This window comes from Cuculus canorus, chromosome 13 (genome assembly GCF_017976375.1).
Source record: "Cuculus canorus isolate bCucCan1 chromosome 13, bCucCan1.pri, whole genome shotgun sequence".
In the NCBI taxonomy this organism is placed as follows: Eukaryota; Metazoa; Chordata; class Aves; order Cuculiformes; family Cuculidae; genus Cuculus; species Cuculus canorus.
In genome coordinates this window covers 9742465-9759450 of record NC_071413.1, presented here as the reverse complement: position 1 = coordinate 9759450, position 16986 = coordinate 9742465, and the positions used below count along the sequence as shown (strand labels likewise).

Here is a 16986-nt window from a genome sequence, read left to right as displayed (position 1 = left end):
CACAGTCAGAATAGATTTATCACCTTAATATCCTTCAATGACTCAATAATTCATTATTTCATAAATTTCTTCAGTATCAAAAATTATACTGTTCAGATCAGAATTCCTTACACCATCTTTCCCCTCCTTCTGAAACAAATCCCAGGCTTGCTCTTCCAGCCCCTTAGCCCTTCTCTCCACCCATCTCACAGCACTCAGTGTGTTTACCTCAAGTGCTCTACATTTTTACAGCCAGCCAGAATCTCCAAACAGTCAATGTCCATGAGACATCCAGCAAAGTCCAAGTGAGTCAAATCCTGGCCCGAGTTTATGACAAAAACCAAAGCTGACATGTCCAGAGGTGTCAGTCTAAAGTTTTTGAACTCATACTTGAAATGCAGCAGGGTCTCAATGTGCTGGGCTACTTCGAGGTCTTGCGTTTCAAACGTGCAATGGCAGAGCTCGATGACCTTTGGCCCTGTCAGATGAGTGGCTGCCAGTTTCTGGAGAGACTGTAGGATTGCCTCCTGCTTTTCCTGCACCCAAGCTTCATCTTGTTCAGCTAACAGCATGAGAAATGTCCTACATTCTTTTGATGCCAAGCCTGAGAGAAAGATGTGAAAACTCTCCATAAATGCAGTCTTTGCCTCATTCTTTAAAGTCCACTTTGACTTCAAAGAGAACTTCTTCTTCAGGCAGTTCTTGTCCACCTTCTTACTCACCATAAGACACAGTGCTGCAAAAAACTCCTGCAAGCTCAAGTGCACAAAGGCATAGCCAGCCTCTGGGCAAGTGTCATTCATCTTCACCTCAAAGACAGTCAGTAATCCATGTAAGGAAGCAAATTCCTTCACATGCTCTGGAATATCACTATCATAAAACACAAGCTTCTTATCTTCCAGGCCTTTCAGTGCAAGATCACACAGATCCAAAATGGCCTTCTTGTTACAGTTCAGCTGAGTCTCCTCCTTGCCACCTGCACATTCTCCCTGCTGTTTGTTTATGAAGATGAGAAGCATTTTGATATAAAACTGTGTCATAGTCTGAGGAAGCTCCACACTCATTTGATTATTAAGGAACAAATACTCCAAACAGATGCACACAACGTAACACAGAGCAGGGATGAAGCACATGCTGAGGAGCTTAGTGTTGTTCTTCAAATGAGTAATGGCTTGTTCTTTGAATGAATGCTGGTGAAAATAGTGGCTGACGTATTCGTCAATCTTCTCATGGTCAAATCCTAAAATTTCTGCTATCAGATCTACTGTGTTTAATAAGAAGCCGGGTAGTCTCTTAGGTCGGCTAGTGACCAACACTGTGCAACCAGGCAGGAGCTTCCCATTACAGAGGTCTGCAAAGAGCTCAGATATGGACATACGGGTGGTAAGAGTTGGGCATCCCTTAGAAGAGGATGATACGTCTGTGTTAGCTGCAAACTCATCCAGCCCATCAAAGATGATTAGTGTACGCCAGGCATTTTCCAGGACACACTGGAACACTGCATCAGGGCTGTCTTCTGGATGAAGGAACAGGTCAAACAAAAGCTCCTTCAGAGTTAATTTTCTTTTTAGTAAATTCAGCTGCCGAAACTCAAACAGGAAAGTGAAGAGAAACTGAGGCAGGACACCCTCTGCCCATTTCTGACAAATCCTGCGCATTAGTATGGTCTTGCCTGTACCTGGTTTACCAAATAAAAAGATAAGCTTCGTTGTGCCTGATGGGACCACACTACGAAACAGATCTGACACTTTCACAGCTGTATCCACACATTCTTCTGGTTCAGGAGCACCTGCCACATCCTCTTGGGTTTTGTCTGCTCTCTCTTTTAAGCTGGAGGCTCTGCTCTTCTGAATGACAAGGTTGACAAAGGCTTGGTTGAAGGCCAGTGGCTGGGTTTGTTCCTGTGCTGCTGCTCCCGCTGCTCTCCTGCTTCCATACCTCTGGCAGAAAGAATCGATGAGGAGATGGCGGTACTTTTCAGCTGAATCTGAGAAAAAAAGACAACACAGGGAGTATGAATGTGACAGAGTCAGTTCTGAGCCATGACAGATCCAAAATACTACAACTTATACACAGTGAAACAATGGCCCTGTAGGAGGCTGCTCCTCAGAGCTAGGGAGAGGTGACAAATCCTGAACACATGAAAATAACCCACATATTTTTCTATTTTTGCACAGGGGCCGAAGAAGAAGAAAACTCAATGAAAAGGTAAAACAGCTTTATATAAATCTTATTATCTTATTATCTCCTTAAGATGAGAATTAGGTATTGGTGTATTATGCCTATGACTCCCTGTTCAGCATTTCTCTGTTCACCCATGCTGGCCTTGTGCCACGCTTGCTCAAATACCTGCACCTCGGAACAGGTATAGCTTTTGCTTTGAGAATTTGACACCAGCATCTCCTTGTTGAAGGAGAACAGTGCTGACAATGAAGGGCGCTCAGCACCTTCTGAAAAAACCCATCCTCGCTGCCATCAAGTTTGTCAAGTTTTGTCAGCAGTCGAAATCTGGCCTCCTTGGAGCACCTCCTCAAGAAATCTCCTGTATGCAAACTCTCAGTCACAAATCAGCCAGTGGCCAGCTTTGTCATGCTTCCTGCGCTCCCCTACCAGACACTGCGCAGTGCTGGACCATGGTGACTGCAAGGCTAAAAGCAGAGGCAGAAAAGGGTAAAGAAGAGCAGACAGTGAAGAAAAGGATGCCGGCACTGGTGTTATACAGCCCACAGGTCTGTTCAGGCTACCCAGTCTTTCCTGGAATTACTCTGGCTCAATTTTCCATTGCTCATCTACTCAGTTACTTTTCTACTTTAGACTCAGCTGAAATCATACAAGTTTTTAATGTGCTAGAGAAATCCTGGAGCCTTTAGTGGGTTTTAAATTGTCAGTATGTCTTCTGACATGATAAAAAAAAGCAAACACATACAGACATGGCCTACAACCAGCCTATCACACTTCAAAGGATTTCTTAGCCTATGTCATATGCATCCCTTCTCCTCGGGTAGATTTAATATACCTCTGAAATGTAAACGGGTGTTTCTTGTTATTTGCCAGGGGTCATGGTCTGTATAATTTATAACCTGTTGCATTAAGTTTACACAGCTACTAAACAAAAGTTCCCCTCAATGAAGGCAGTTGATTTCTTCAGTGTTTCTATAAAGTCAAATAGGCCCTTCCTCAGGGGAAAGCACAGCACCGCTTTGCTTCAGGAACATCTACATACCTAATCGACGTTTTTTAGCATCCTTATCACTGACAGAGGTGCTGCGATGGCGACGTCGAGCAAATCCTGAAAATCAAAAAGTCAGAAACACGTCAAAAGAGTTTTTCGAATGGCAGCTTATTAAAGCTGGGCAAGATCGTCCCACAAAGCATTTAGGAGCTGAAGAGGCAAAACTGGAGAGACAAAATCATTTGTAAATTCAGGCTCAGTTTACAGTACTGCTGTTTCAAGTGATGAAGTAAAAGCTGAGGCACATCTAGCTACAGAAAGACAGCTTGGACTGGTCCTCATGAGGCTAACTCATCCTCTTGTCCCACCCAAAATATGCTACACCTCTCAGGAGTGAGCAAGGGTTTTGGGCTGGTTTGAACACCTTCATTCATAAAGCTCCCTGAACTTCTCCAGGCAATTCATTCCAACACTTTATTTATATAGATTTTCCTAATGGATAACATCAATCTTGCCTGCCACAGTGTGACCTGCTACTTCCACATTCTATCCTCTTGAGTGTTTTTGCAGAGAAGTCAAGCAGGTCCTTCTCTCTTCCCTGGGACACACCATCAGCTACAAATCTTACTGTTCTCAACCAAAAGCAGCCGGGACATCAGAAACAGGGAGTTATAAGATGCTGTTGGAAGCCTGGCTTTGAAAACCTTTGCAGGAAAAATGTGAATTTTAAAAGGTATGTTTTGCCAGAAATGTACTAGGTTAAGCAAATGATGCTCAGACCTTTTTGTTCAATCCCTTCATTTGCTTAGATGCACAGTGCTAAGTAGTGCCAAAACCTTGGCAAAAAAACTATCATAACAGTGCTAAGTAGTGCCAGAACCTTGGCAAAAAAACTATCATAAAAGCCCATCAAAGAGCATCCTAGGAAATGGCCCTACTGGCAGCACAGCCACTGGAAGGCAAAAGAAACCAGAGTTATGTGCAATTCTGGGTTCGGAGGAGCACACAGAGATAGAGAAAGCATTAAAGGCTATGGACAGCCTAATCAAAGACTTGCATCACAAGCACTGCCAATGTACACAAGGCATGAAGAAAGCAGTTCAGTGTGTGTGAAAGAAGCCTGGAAGATTTCAGAAAGTGATAAGCCAAAGAGTGGTACCACATATGCCATCGACACAGTGTCGCAAAGCCCATAGCCCAATTTCTTTCAATTGTTCTCCACTCCTCCTAAGGATTTAAGTCCGCCTAAAGCAGGATAAAACTGTGTGATGGACCTGAAAGAAAGCAGGAGCAGGAAAAATCAATAACTAGACATATCTCAGCACCAAAGAAAGTTTCCTTGTGAGCAAAGCCGGCTGCTAGGTCAGCCTCTAGAACTCAGCTGGCCAGGAAGCTGTGTGTGAATGAACTATATAATGTGGTGAAAAGCTGCCCTGCGTTTTCCGAGACTAACCACAACCACCTCTCTGGTGCGAATTTTGTAGGTTGGGTGACGCATCCGCCTTGCTTTGAACAGAGGAATTGCTCAGTTACCCTAGGGAAGAAGGCAGGGGAAGAGCATTTCTGGGGAATGTATAACCCACAGACTCCAAGAGCTGTTCATGGTGATTAATTCCCTGTTTGTTTATGGTGTGCTCTCAGGTGGAGAGAATGGGCAGAGCTGAGAGGCACAAGTCTTTCCTTTCTTAACTAGTCCTAGCAACTTCCAACATTATTTTCAAGCAACTGGCCAGATCGAGCTCCTGCTCACCAGGGTGGCACAGCAGCCAGCAGCAGCAGTCTGGCAGCAGAATAGAAAGGTCACTTTTGTTTGCAAGATCTGAAAACTGCATGTGACACACAAAACACAGCATTTGCAGTGCCATGAGTCAGAAGAAGTCTGTGAGTGAAAACCAGAAGCAAAAGGGTCCCTTTGATCATAGAAACAGCTGGGACTGCAAAGGGTAGGTTGGGAGCAACAATTTAAAAAGGGTACCACCAGCAGAGATGGTCAAGGCAGGGAGAGCTCACTGCTCAGGGAGCTCAGTGCAAAAAGCCTGCCTCTGTCCGACCAGAAGCAAGGAATGCAAAAAACAGAGAACACACAAGTTATAAGGTTCTGAAGGCACTGGTAAACCTCAGCAAGAAGCAGAGCCCAGCTCTACAAGGAGCTTCTGTTGCTGAGAGTAAGCCTTAGTCAGTCTCTGAATTTACACAGTAGAAAAAAAATAAAAGCAGCTTTCCCTTCACCTATTTTTCCCCAACAGGCAATCCAGCACCACTCCCACTCCCTGCCACCAACATCATGCACCTCTACAGGGCACAAGACCTGTGCTTTGCTCTCTGCACTGCCAGGGTCCCAGCTCAGTAACTCCTCTACACCACAGCCTGCAAAACACAGGCTTCATTTCCCGCTGCTTTGTCTTCCCCCAGCACACATTTCAGGAGGACACACAAAAACGATGGCAGGTTTCTGTATTAATCTGGATTCCCTTTTGCCTCTACCTCTACCATTTATCTCCTCACAAAGTTGGATGCCAGAATCATATTCTTTCTCTCTTTCTGCTGTGACACTCTTAACACGGGGAGGACCTGGGCTGATGTTTCATTTCCTGCAAACTGGACAGCTGGTGATTGAGAAGGCAACTCAGAACGTAGCAGCTTCCTGTTATTCCAGCAGCTGTTTCACAAGGGCTCAGGGGTGGCACAAACTTTCAGTATTTTCACCAAAGGCTTCTGATGGACATTTGAGTGATGGATGCTGCTGCAAAGTTCCAGAGGGAGAGGAGGTATCTTGAAAATGAATCCTTCATTTCATGATCTGAACTGAGTAAGAAGACCTCAGTCCCAAATTAACCCTTGAAGAAAGCCCTAAAACAACTACTACCCATTCTTTTAAGCTCTGATTCTTCTACCTCTAAAATGGTTTCTGCTGTATCAGCTCCCAAATAGCCCGTCTGCTCTTCCTTTCAAAGTCAAACCAACTTCCTCCACCTACCTATCAGCCAGCCACAGTAAAAGCAGAAAAAGTGGGGATTTTGCAGAGTGGGTGGGACATTCCTTTGGTCAGAGAAATGAAAATGAAAGAGTTCCTTAGCAGAGTTGGTGTCAACAAGGCTTTTCTGAAATTCAAGGAGAGAAAACAAACCAGAAGAGGTTCATCTGGAAAGCATGAAAACAGAAAAATCTAATCTGAAGTTGCAGTTTCTTCCTTGGGGCCAACACAGGGTACGTTTGCAGCCCTGCCCAGCCCACAGGCAGAGAAGATAAACTTCAAGAACAAAGAACCACAGGGTCTATTCCAGCCTTACCTTTCAGCACAGATGACTGGGGACTCACATCTGTGCATGCTTCTTGTTCCTGGCTGAAGTTACCTAAAGGAATTGGATTTGAAATGAAACACAGTTACTGTGAGCATCCTTCTCTTGAAATCTAAGGTGTTGCTGGTCAAAGTCAAAGGGCAAACAGCTCACAACGCACATAGTGGTACAAAACAAGACTCGGTACGAGGGCTGATACAACACAGACAGGTTTCAGGCTCCCCATCCGATCTTTTATCTTCAGCTTTGGCTGATCTAAAACCACAGCACAGCCAAAAAGGGAAGCCCTACTCTTTCCTGTTCCTGAAAAGGAGGTGGTTCTGTGATGAAAGCATTGGCAGAGTCAGTCAGCAGCCCAGTCAAGGGCCTCTTCTGACTCCCAGCACAGCTCAAGCTGCCACAAAACCCCAGTCAGCACAGCCAGTCCCGCAGACAACGTGCATAGAGCTTCCGAGGGAGATCCCATTCGGGTCAAAGACGAGGCTGCATACCACCAGGACTCTGTTATTCAGGTAGATTCAGGCCTGAAAGCATTGGTCTCCAAAATCAGATAGGAGGCCTTCATACACTAATTCCTCTTACTGTTATTTCCAGTGTTTCCCAGCTGGGAGTGCAGGCCAGGACTCTGATATTTCTAGCTCTAACACCAGCATGAAGCAACAAAGAACAAGGTTCCGAACAGGCACATGTTGCACCACGGCCTCGCACAAAATCTATTCAACAGCTCAAATATCCCGATTCTTGTCCTCTGTGCCATGTAAAGCAAAGTAAGCCAGTCCAGGTGCTGGAAGACTCGATCCTGCTGTTTCTCCACTACTTATCCCAAGTACTGCTTGGGCTGCCCCTCAGGCTGGTTTTAGCCCACACCAGTTATCCAGTCCCACTCACGATGCGGACAAACTCTTTTCCCTAGGAGTCACTGCAGCTAAGGCAAGCTAATGGCCTAAGCTAATCTTGCCTAACCTAAGACTTCTCTATTCTAAAGCGTGGTCCTGTCATCCTCTTCCAAACCACTAGGTCCTGCCCACACCCTTGGGACAGCCCTTGCAACCACAGGGTCAGGGTTAACTGAAAGCCACCCTACAACAAAACTAAAAATAATTCAATTTCAAGGCTCAATGATGTTCAACTGTTACTACTACGGTTAAACCAGCATAAGCCAACTCCAAAACCTTAAGAGAGGTCTTCTTTTATAATATGCCACAGTGTTACAAAGCTGAAATTTGTTTTGGCTTCAGTTCGAAAAGAAAGCCCCCATCAGTCTTTGCTCCCTGTTGCTTGTCTTTCCTTCCTTTCACAGAATCACAGAACAGTTTGGGTCAGAAGGGACCTCAAAGCTCACCTAGTTCCAACCCCCCTGGATCCACCTTCCATTGGATCAGGTTGTTCAAAGCCCCATCTGATCTGGCCTTGAACACCTCCAGGGATGTGGTATCCACGACCTCCCTAGGCAACCTGTGCCAGTGCTTCACCACCCTCCACAGTAAAACATTTTGATTAGAAGAAATCTCCCCTCTTTCAGCTTAAAACTGTTCCCCCTTCTCCTATCCCTGCACTCCCTGATAAAGAGCCATTCCCCAGCTTTCTTGCAGCTTTTTAAGTACTGGAAGGCTGCTATGAGGTTTCCTCTAAGCCTTATCATCTCTGCAAAAGTAACTGCTGCTGCAGTTGGCTACCAAGGGCTGCATCTGGCCAACCAATCCAAGCAACAACAAGTTATTGCAAGCAGGATATGAAAGACAGCAACAGGAGAAGTACTAATTATGTAAGACTTCATGTGAAGTACAATGTCAACAGAAAAGAATTAACAACCAGACAAAGTAATAGAGGAAGGGAGAGGTACAGCTTAGTGGGTGCCACGGGCTTTCATAAAAGAGTGCACATGCGTACTGTGTGTATAACCTACAACATAACACGCGGCAGATTGGCTGCACTCTTTCTGGATCACATGATTTTCTCTAAAGCCACTGCTTCCAGCTGCTGCAGAGAGACATGGCAAAGCGGTTTTCTTGTGGTACGAGTATCCATGACTTCTCTGGGCAACCTGTGCCAGTGCCTCACCACCCTCTCAGTAAATAATTTCTTCCTCATACCTCACCTAAATCTCCCCTCTCCCAGCTTAAAACCATTCCCCCTTGTTATATCCTGCACTCCCTGATAAAGAGCCCCTCTCAGCATTCCTGTAGTCCACCTTTAAGTACTGGAAGGCTGCTGTAAGTTTTACCCAAAGCCTTCTCTTCTCCAGGCTAAAAAGCCCAGCTCTCTCAGCCTGTCTTCATATGGAAGGTGCTCCAGCTTCTGATCATCTTCATGGCACTCCTCTGGACTCACTCCAAAAGATCATGTCCTTCCATTTTTTAAACTAGATGGCTTGGATAAAAAAGCTTGTAGCTGCAGGGACACCACAGAGAGGACTGTCACCTCTCACTGATGAGGTACTGACCATGCAAGTGAGGGCACTGGTGGTCACACTGCCTAGACTGGTTGGTTGGTTATGGATGAGCCAAGGCATTGGCTGTGCTTGGGGACAATCAGAAGTAGATAGCCCAATCTCCATTACCTTCTCCTACAGAACTTATGAGCAGTATCTCTAGATCCAGGGGAAGGTCGCACTCCATGCAGAGGTACTGTGCAAACCACTTCCAGGTGGCAGGGCCAGCCTTCTCCAGCAGGTCAAGAAGCACTGAGACTTTTTCTCTGTGGTCAGTGATGCCATCCAGACCATTCAGGGCCATCGCTGGGAGGAAATGCTTGGAGGTTGTGAGCAGCCAGTCAGGACGGTGACTGAGGAACTCCACTAGCTGGGGGCGGGCTCTTGCTACAGCTGCTTCTAGGTCCAGATCATCATTCTGCAATGGAGGCTAGAGGGATGAAACAGGAAGGGGTAGCAGTGAGCATAGGAGTGAGAGATGTTCAACCACACAGCCCTACTGCTGAGCAGCCAGCACAGCCCTTGATGACTTGATCTGCTTTTCTAACGCTTTGGTCCACTGCAGCATTTCTCATCTGCCTTACTCTCATCACGACATTTGGCAAACCCCAGTCCAACCATCACGTGGTGCAAGGACCACAGTGCTTGTCTGCACAGCGCCTAAAGCAGCGGTACTGCAAGGGACAGGAGCAATCAACAGGAGTCAGTCTCTCTGGCGTCAGACAGGGAGAAGCTCCATTCACATCTATATTGCAGCAGTGGCCATCCACCAAATATAACACCTCGGGCACTTTTCACACACAGCAGAACCTCTCGGGAGACTAAAAGCATATTTCCCGGCACAAAGGGCTTAGGCAGCTTCTCTTGCCACTCATTTTGTGGGGGTCAACAACTCATTTCTGCTTCGGTGACAGTGTCGCACTCCATTTCCACTTTTTTCCCCACAGCAAAGCCACACACGTGTGGTCTCCTACCTGCATTATTGTGTGGTCAGCCTCCTCTCATGTCAAATGCAAAGGTGGCTTTTGCTCCATACCCTGATGATCTGCTAGCAGCTGTGTTTCAGCACACGGTGACACCTCTTCAATGCACGGGGCATGCTTGTATGTGGCTGCCCCACTCAGTGCAGATGCCTAGGGATAATAACAACAAAGCAGGATGTAAATATGAAAGGGCACGGACAGTTACATGGGTCCCAGATCTAGAAGCTCTGCCTTTGATTCTGAGGTCAGGCGTAGAGCTTTTAATCTCTAGGTAGCAACATCAACTCAAATCAGCAGTAACCACAAAGTCTGGACGTTTGAGGATCCACTGCTGGTGCGATGAAAATGCAGGACTGAGCACTCCTAAGACAGAAGTGAAGACAGGCTTTACAGAAACACTTCAAGGGAATCACAGCTTTCCTGCTGTCACTGCCTGGCTTGAGCTGGTCTTCTATCCCAACCTGCTGCTCCTAGCCCCTCCAAGGAAGTTAATGCAGAAGAATCACAGAATCATGGAGGTTGGAAAAGACCTCTAAGATCATTGAGTTCAACTGTTAGCCCAACACCACCATGCCTACTAAACCATGCTTGCACAAGTCAGGCAGTCAGTCGCACCAGAAAAAAAACCACAGAAAGCTGATCCTCTGAAGCTATACAGCTTTTGCAAAAGAGTTTCAGGTGCAGGGGGCTGAAAACACCGCTAATGCCTGTGCTATGCAAGCCCCAACACCTTGCAGCGGAGATGGCAAAGGGAAGCATTCCTCCCTGTGCTGCATCTGGTGCTGTTTGGTGTCCAACCACTCCTGCTGCAGGGAAAGGGATGAGGAAACCAAATATCATCCTGCACACCTTCAGTCAACCTGCAGCAGGACCCCAGCCTAGGCTACAGCAGCATCAAAACCGTGCCGCTGTACTATGTCCAGCAGACAACTGCCTACACTGATGCTGGAAGCCAGCTCCAGCTACAACTATGATCATCATGTTTCTAGAAAGGCTGCGAAACAGAAACCACAGGGAGCAGTCTTCATGCTCCATCCCATCACCAAGTGCTGTTTTGCATCTAGAGGTACAGTCCTTCTTGGTCCAAGACTGCTGCAATATGTGTGGTGTAGGAAAAATTCCACTCCTTGCTACAACTCAAGTTTACATGGGGTGGGGACGGGACGGTAACTAACCTAATTCAGTAAAAAGCCAGTAACACTGTTGAGTGGAAGCATCCTGTGGGGTAGAATTGTTGTCACCCCCTAACAAGGTTGGTGCATTCCCCAGGAACTGCCATTTCCTGAGCAAGCACCTTCCCAATCCAACTGCAGCAGTCAACCCACTGCGACCAGGGTGGATGGATGGGAAAGTCGTGCTGTGGAGCCCACCTTCTCTAGTGTTCAGCTCTCACTCCCCAGACATGCTCTTCACTGCCCTGACCATTCAGGTATTAACAATAAATTGAGCCAGAATCCTTCAGGTGCATTGGTTTTTTGCTTTCTTCTTGATCCGGACAAGAAGGGAAACAGAAGATTTCTAGGGAGCCAAGGAAAGAACTCAAAACAGAAGTGGAAGACAGAAGGGTGCTCTGATAGAAAGAGCCAAGACCACCTCATCTGCACAGAGACAACTCCTAATTCATCAGAAAGTTATGCTCATGCTGCAGTGACCTCACAGCAGATCCATGCTACTTCACAGGGCACATTGCACGGAGAGAACATCACCTCCCTGCATTGCTGCTGGGCACGGCACGCACCCAGAACCTGAAGACAAAACAAAATGCAGGTGCCAGGTGGGAGCACTGAAGGTAAAACTGCTCAAGATGTTTGTCCTGGTCATGTTTAGGAGGATACCCCTTCTCCCACAATCCAGCACTACTGTGCTCTCCCTGTACTGCCTCTTAAAACAGCCTTGGATTCTTTGAGATGGAGCCAAATTAATGCAGAAAAGGGATGCAACCTGACTGAGTGCCATAGCAGAGGACTGGATGGGAAGGACTTAATCAGTCTCTTCTGCTCCTGCACTCCAAAAGCCAAGCAGACATCCAATAAGAGCAAAGCTGGTGATACGGTACACATTTTTACCAATCTTTGACTCTTCAGGTCAAACTTGCATCACACGTTGGTTATTGTGGTTGGACTTGATGATCTTAAAGGTCTCTTCAAACCAAAACGATTCTGTGATTCTACAGCATCATCACATCCTGTTGTAACACAGTATAACTGCAAGAAAGACTCTACCCAGGATCCCATTCCAGAACGTGTTACATAAAAATTGAGGCTGATTTGGGTTCCATCAAAACGTGGACAAAATCTCTATTTGGTAAAAATTCTCTAGTGCCCCAGTCGCTATTTTAACAAGAACAACAAAAAAGTTCCTGATGAAATGCTAAGAAAATTTGGCTTAACTAGAACCAGTGTTCTCCAGCCAGCGTTCTCCTCAAGCCATATGTGTGATACCAAAATCTGAAACTGAACCTTACTAGAAAGGACTCTGCAAGTTTTCATTTAAAATGTTTTATTATGAAATTTATTTTATATTATCAATTATACAAATAAAGAACGCTAACAGTAACATATACATTAAAAACGAAGGAAGGAATGTTTCAATTAACTGGAAAGCTTGAAGGAGAACATTTAAACTTTTCAAATTCAAACAAGCTGCAAAACAATAGGCTTCCTGCAAAGAAAAGGGCAGTCAACCTTTAGAGACTAACACTTTACATTTCTCTAACCAAAAAACCCAGAAATATGTAGACGGCAATGCCGTAACTTTATTCCTCCAATGACCAAAACCCACCCACTTAATAAGGCAATATTAAAATAATAAATAAAAACTCAGCCCTTAATGCCAAGGAAAACTGAGTGTCATTCAGGTAAAGAGTAGAAATAATTACAGACTCATATTCAAGAACAAAACACAGAAAGGTTAGATGAAAGCTCAGGCAATACTGCACATCTCCAGTACTGGTACTACTCTGCGAAAACAGACAACCAACACAAACAATGGGCAGCGACCTGCAGTAAAATACTTCTGAGCTCAAAAAGAAGCACAAAATCCTCCCAAGAAGAGCCAGAAAGCTTTTGAGCCTCAGCTTTTGCCCTTGCCCTGAAAAATGCAGAAACACCATTAAAACACATCACAAAAACACACCTCGCCTCCCCAACTTGGCATTCCCGCCATTCCCAGCCATGAAAAATAAAACTGAAACTTGAATCTCCCTGTTTCAAGTCTAACAACTTCTTGCGTGCTCCACAAGAGTCTTTTTTTACTTACCAAAAGCCCCAAAACGGAGCAGCACCATCCAAAACAAAGTGGGGGTCACAAAACAAAGGAGCTGGGAGACTACGTCCACTGCCTTGAGTTCTTGAGTTGCTAACCCACTGCTTTCTAGACAGCCACTGCCTTTCGGCACTTTTTGAGGAGTGATGAACAAAAGCCAGAGCAAAATGAAAGTAAAAACAATTGGAATTCCCCAATGATAACTCATTTGCATCAAACCCAGCGAGATGAGAAAAAAAAACCCCAATCAGAACAGCAGAAGAGTGCTATCCTACTATAAAATCAACAGCTAGACGACAACTTAGGTGAAGCTTTTTGGGAACAGTCCAAAGAAATGGGACTCAAGGCAAACACCCTTACTGGAATAAACTCTGATTCAGTTGTGGTTAAGGCTCTCACAACGGCAATGCCTTTATTTATATGCATAGATCTCATTATTCCAGGACACAAGGAAATATTCATTTACCGTTTCCACTATATCTAAGAGAAGAAAAAGCAACCCACCTTTCCTTCAGAACAGGGATAAGGTTCAGTTGGGAATGTAGTAGATATGAAGGATTTGAGGAAAAGATCCCAGGTTTCTGGATAGAACTGCATGCACAAAGATCTCCAGATCAAGCCAACCAGGGTGCAACAAGCCATGGAATATGATGAATATTTTTCCTGGTGCCAGGGAAGCTACGTTGGAAAACTGGATGTAACCTGCAGCCAAGTCTTGGAGAAGACAAGCTGGCACAAGTCCGCTGCCATGCTCTGCCCAGCTCTGGTCCCCCACACCTGCCACCAAGCTCTCACAGCACTGCAGATGCAATCCCTTTATGGCCAAACTGGCACTTTTGTGCCTAAAAATCATAGAATAGTTTGGGTTGGAAGGGACCTTAAAGATCATCCAGTTCCAACCTCCCACTGGCTCAGGCTGCCCAAGGCTCATCCAACCTGTCCTTGAACACCTCCAGGGATGGGGCAACCTGTGCCAGTGCCTCACCACTCTCAGGTCGAAGAAATTCTTCCTTAGGTAAAGCCTAAATCTGCCCCTCTCCAGTTTATCCCCATTGCCCCTCATCCTATCCCCACAAGCCTTTGTGAACAGTCCTTCTCCAGCTTTCCTGTAGCCCCTTCAGGCACTGGAAGGTCACTATAAGGTCTCCTTAGGGCCTTCTCTTCTCCAGGTTGACCCCAACTCCCTCAGCCTGTCCTCATACAGAAGGTGCTCCAGCCCCTGCACCGCTCAGGTTTGACAAAGCTGCAAGATTAGTTTGCTCTTGGGAGCAAAAGACACCTCCAGCACCACCTCCAACATGGGAAGACCCCCCGGTCCCCCCAAATCTGCACCCAGGGGGTGTCCCGGCACGACGCCCCTGCGGGCGGGGAGCGGGGCAGCGATGCCGCGGATGCTTTCCCTCCTCCCCGCCCGGGGCGACCTCCCTCCCCCGGCACTCACTCACCGGGCTGCCGCTGCGACCCACCGCGCTCCCATCGCGGCTGCCCCGAAAACGAAAGCGACCCGCGGCTCCGAAGCAAGCGCCTTTGCCGGGAAAGCACGTGGGGCAGCGGAGCCGGCTGCGCGCCAGCATCGGGCGGGATCGGCGAGGATCGGGCGGGATCGGAGAGGCTCAGCCAGATTCATAGACTCATAGAATCACCAGGTTGGAGAAGACCTCTTGGGTCATCGAGTCCAAGCATTCCTACCTGTCACTAAACCACCTCTCCGAGCACCTCGTCTACCCGTCTTTTAAAAATCCAGGGATGGGGACTCCCCCCGCTCCCCGGGCAGCCTCTGACAGTGCCCGATGACCCCTTCTGTGAAAAATTTCTTCCTGATGTCCAGTCTGACCCTCCCCTGGTGCAGTTTGAGGCCATTCCCCCTTGTCTGTCCCCTGACACTTGGGAGAAGAGCCCAGCTCCCTCCTCTCCACAACCTCCTTTCAGGCAGTTGTAGAGAGCAATAAGGTCTCCCCTCAGCCTCCTCTTCTCCAGGCTGAACAACCCCAGTTCCCTCAGCCGCTCCTCGTGAGACTTGTTCTCCAGCCCCCTCACCAGCTTTGTTGCTCTTCTCTGGACACGCTCCAGAGCCTCAATATCTTTCTTTTAGCGAAGGACGCAGAACTGAACAAAGGATTCGAGGTGCGGTCTCACCAGTGCCGAGTCCAGGGGCAGAATAACCTCCCTGGACCTGCTGGTCACACCGTTTCTGATCCAAGCCAAGATGCCACTGGTGTTCTTGGCCACCTGGGCACACTGCTGGCTCATGTTCAGCCGCTACCAACCAACACCCCCAGGTCCTTCTCCTCCAGGCAGCTCTCCAGCCACTCTTACCCCAGTCTGTAGCTGCACAGGGTTGTTGTGCCCCAAGTGCAGGACCCGGCATTTTGCCTTGTTGAACCTCATGCCATTGGTCTTAGCCCATCAGTGCAGCCTGTTCCGATCCCTTTGGAGCATCCCTACCCTCCAGCAGATCAACACTTCCACCCAGCTTTGTGTCATCTGCAAACTGGCTGAGGGTGCACTAAATGCCTTCATTCAGATTATTGATAAAGACACTGAACAGGACTGGCCCCAGCACTGGGGGACACCACTGGTGACCGGCCTCCAACTGGAGTTAACTCCATTTACCACAACTCTTTTGGGAAAGGTTCAGGCAGGCTGTGCCCCTCAGCATGTCGCAGGGGCTGTGCCACCTTTTCCAGATGGGCTCCCGCTGGGACACAGCAGCCCTTACTGCCCAGTGGAGTCTTGGCCACCATTTTTTGGGCCCACAGGGAGGCAGCTCAGGCCCCTCTGGGGTCTGCTGGCCAGTCTCCTGCATCATCCCTGTCAGCAGAGACCCCTGTCCCTTGTGAACCATCCTGCCCCAGGAGACGCCTTCCTCCTGTCGAGGCAGGGAAGAGACGCTGTTTCTGCCATGGCTTTTCTACTCACGCTCATCACTCCCATGCAATGGCGTTGGGGAAGACCAGAGCCTGTGGCTTGGCAGAATATCCGTGCTCTTCAACCAACATCGCTGTGGAGAGAGGGAAGACGTCACCTGGGCACTAGTGGCTTTAGAGCCCCAGGGAGAGCGGGCAAGCTCTCAGCCGGCACCGGAATAGCCAGAGGAGGCAGAGATGGGAACAGGCTGGGAAGGGAGGTGGGAAGTTCCTCGCCACTCCAGGGCTTCAAGACCACTGTTGGCCACACCACGGTGTCGCAGCTTTCACACCACTTGGCTCCTGCTGTGTCATGGACAGGGCTGGTTGAGACCCAGTAGGATAAACTTTCCTTGGCTGCCACGGAGCAAACTGTAAGCTCAGCCTACTCTGTGTATTCCCACCTTCTCCTCCACCACCCATAACCCAGACCGCTGAAGAGATGTTAAACTCAGCAGTTGTGTAGAGCAAGGAAGTGCTGGGGGAGATCAATTGTCTCTGGCTTCGAGGTGTGAGGAGCAGGTCAGGAAGACCTGGCTCAGTTCCTGGGGAGGACACCCATGGTAATGCAGAGAGAGCAACCACTATGCCCAGGGAGCCCAAGAAGCTGGGGTCGTCTTGCTACTCTTTGTGGATGCCTCAACTTTAATGTCGCTTTTGTGGGAGGAGAATATTGTCCTCTGCCTTTGTTAATGTGATCACCATTACAGCCTTAGATTTGTCACTTGAAATCTCTTTTAAGTGAAAAGACATTGAAAAAAGGGAAGCGTGAATTGGTACAGGAAAATAACTGAACCACTTCAGATAAATTATTGCACTGTAGTAGGAAGGAACAGGATCCTTCTGACTAGACACTTATGCTCTCTCTCATAATCTCTTTGGCTTCCTTATCATTTTTATTGTTTTTCTCAAGTTTGCTCCCAGTGTCTCAACAATACATCCATAACAATTT

At 47.4% G+C, this 16986-nt stretch overlaps 1 protein-coding gene across 3 annotated transcripts in view; it reads right to left on the bottom strand.

Annotated features, from left to right (window-relative positions):
* The window catches only part of NLRC5 (NLR family CARD domain containing 5), a 45603-nt gene extending 32344 nt beyond the window's left edge, over positions 1-13259 (bottom strand). For all 3 annotated transcript variants that reach the window (XM_054078944.1, XM_054078945.1, XM_054078946.1), the window contains exons 1-6: positions 13123-13259; positions 9856-10014; positions 9011-9311; positions 6442-6504; positions 3203-3268; positions 208-1966 (exon numbers count right to left, since the gene is read on the bottom strand). In XM_054078944.1, the coding sequence (XP_053934919.1) occupies positions 208-1966; positions 3203-3268; positions 6442-6504; positions 9011-9311; positions 9856-9861 (2195 nt within the window). In that variant the 5' untranslated portion in view covers positions 9862-10014; positions 13123-13259. The remainder of the gene's footprint in view (positions 1-207; positions 1967-3202; positions 3269-6441; positions 6505-9010; positions 9312-9855; positions 10015-13122) is intronic.
* Positions 13260-16986: the final 3727 nt, after the last annotated feature.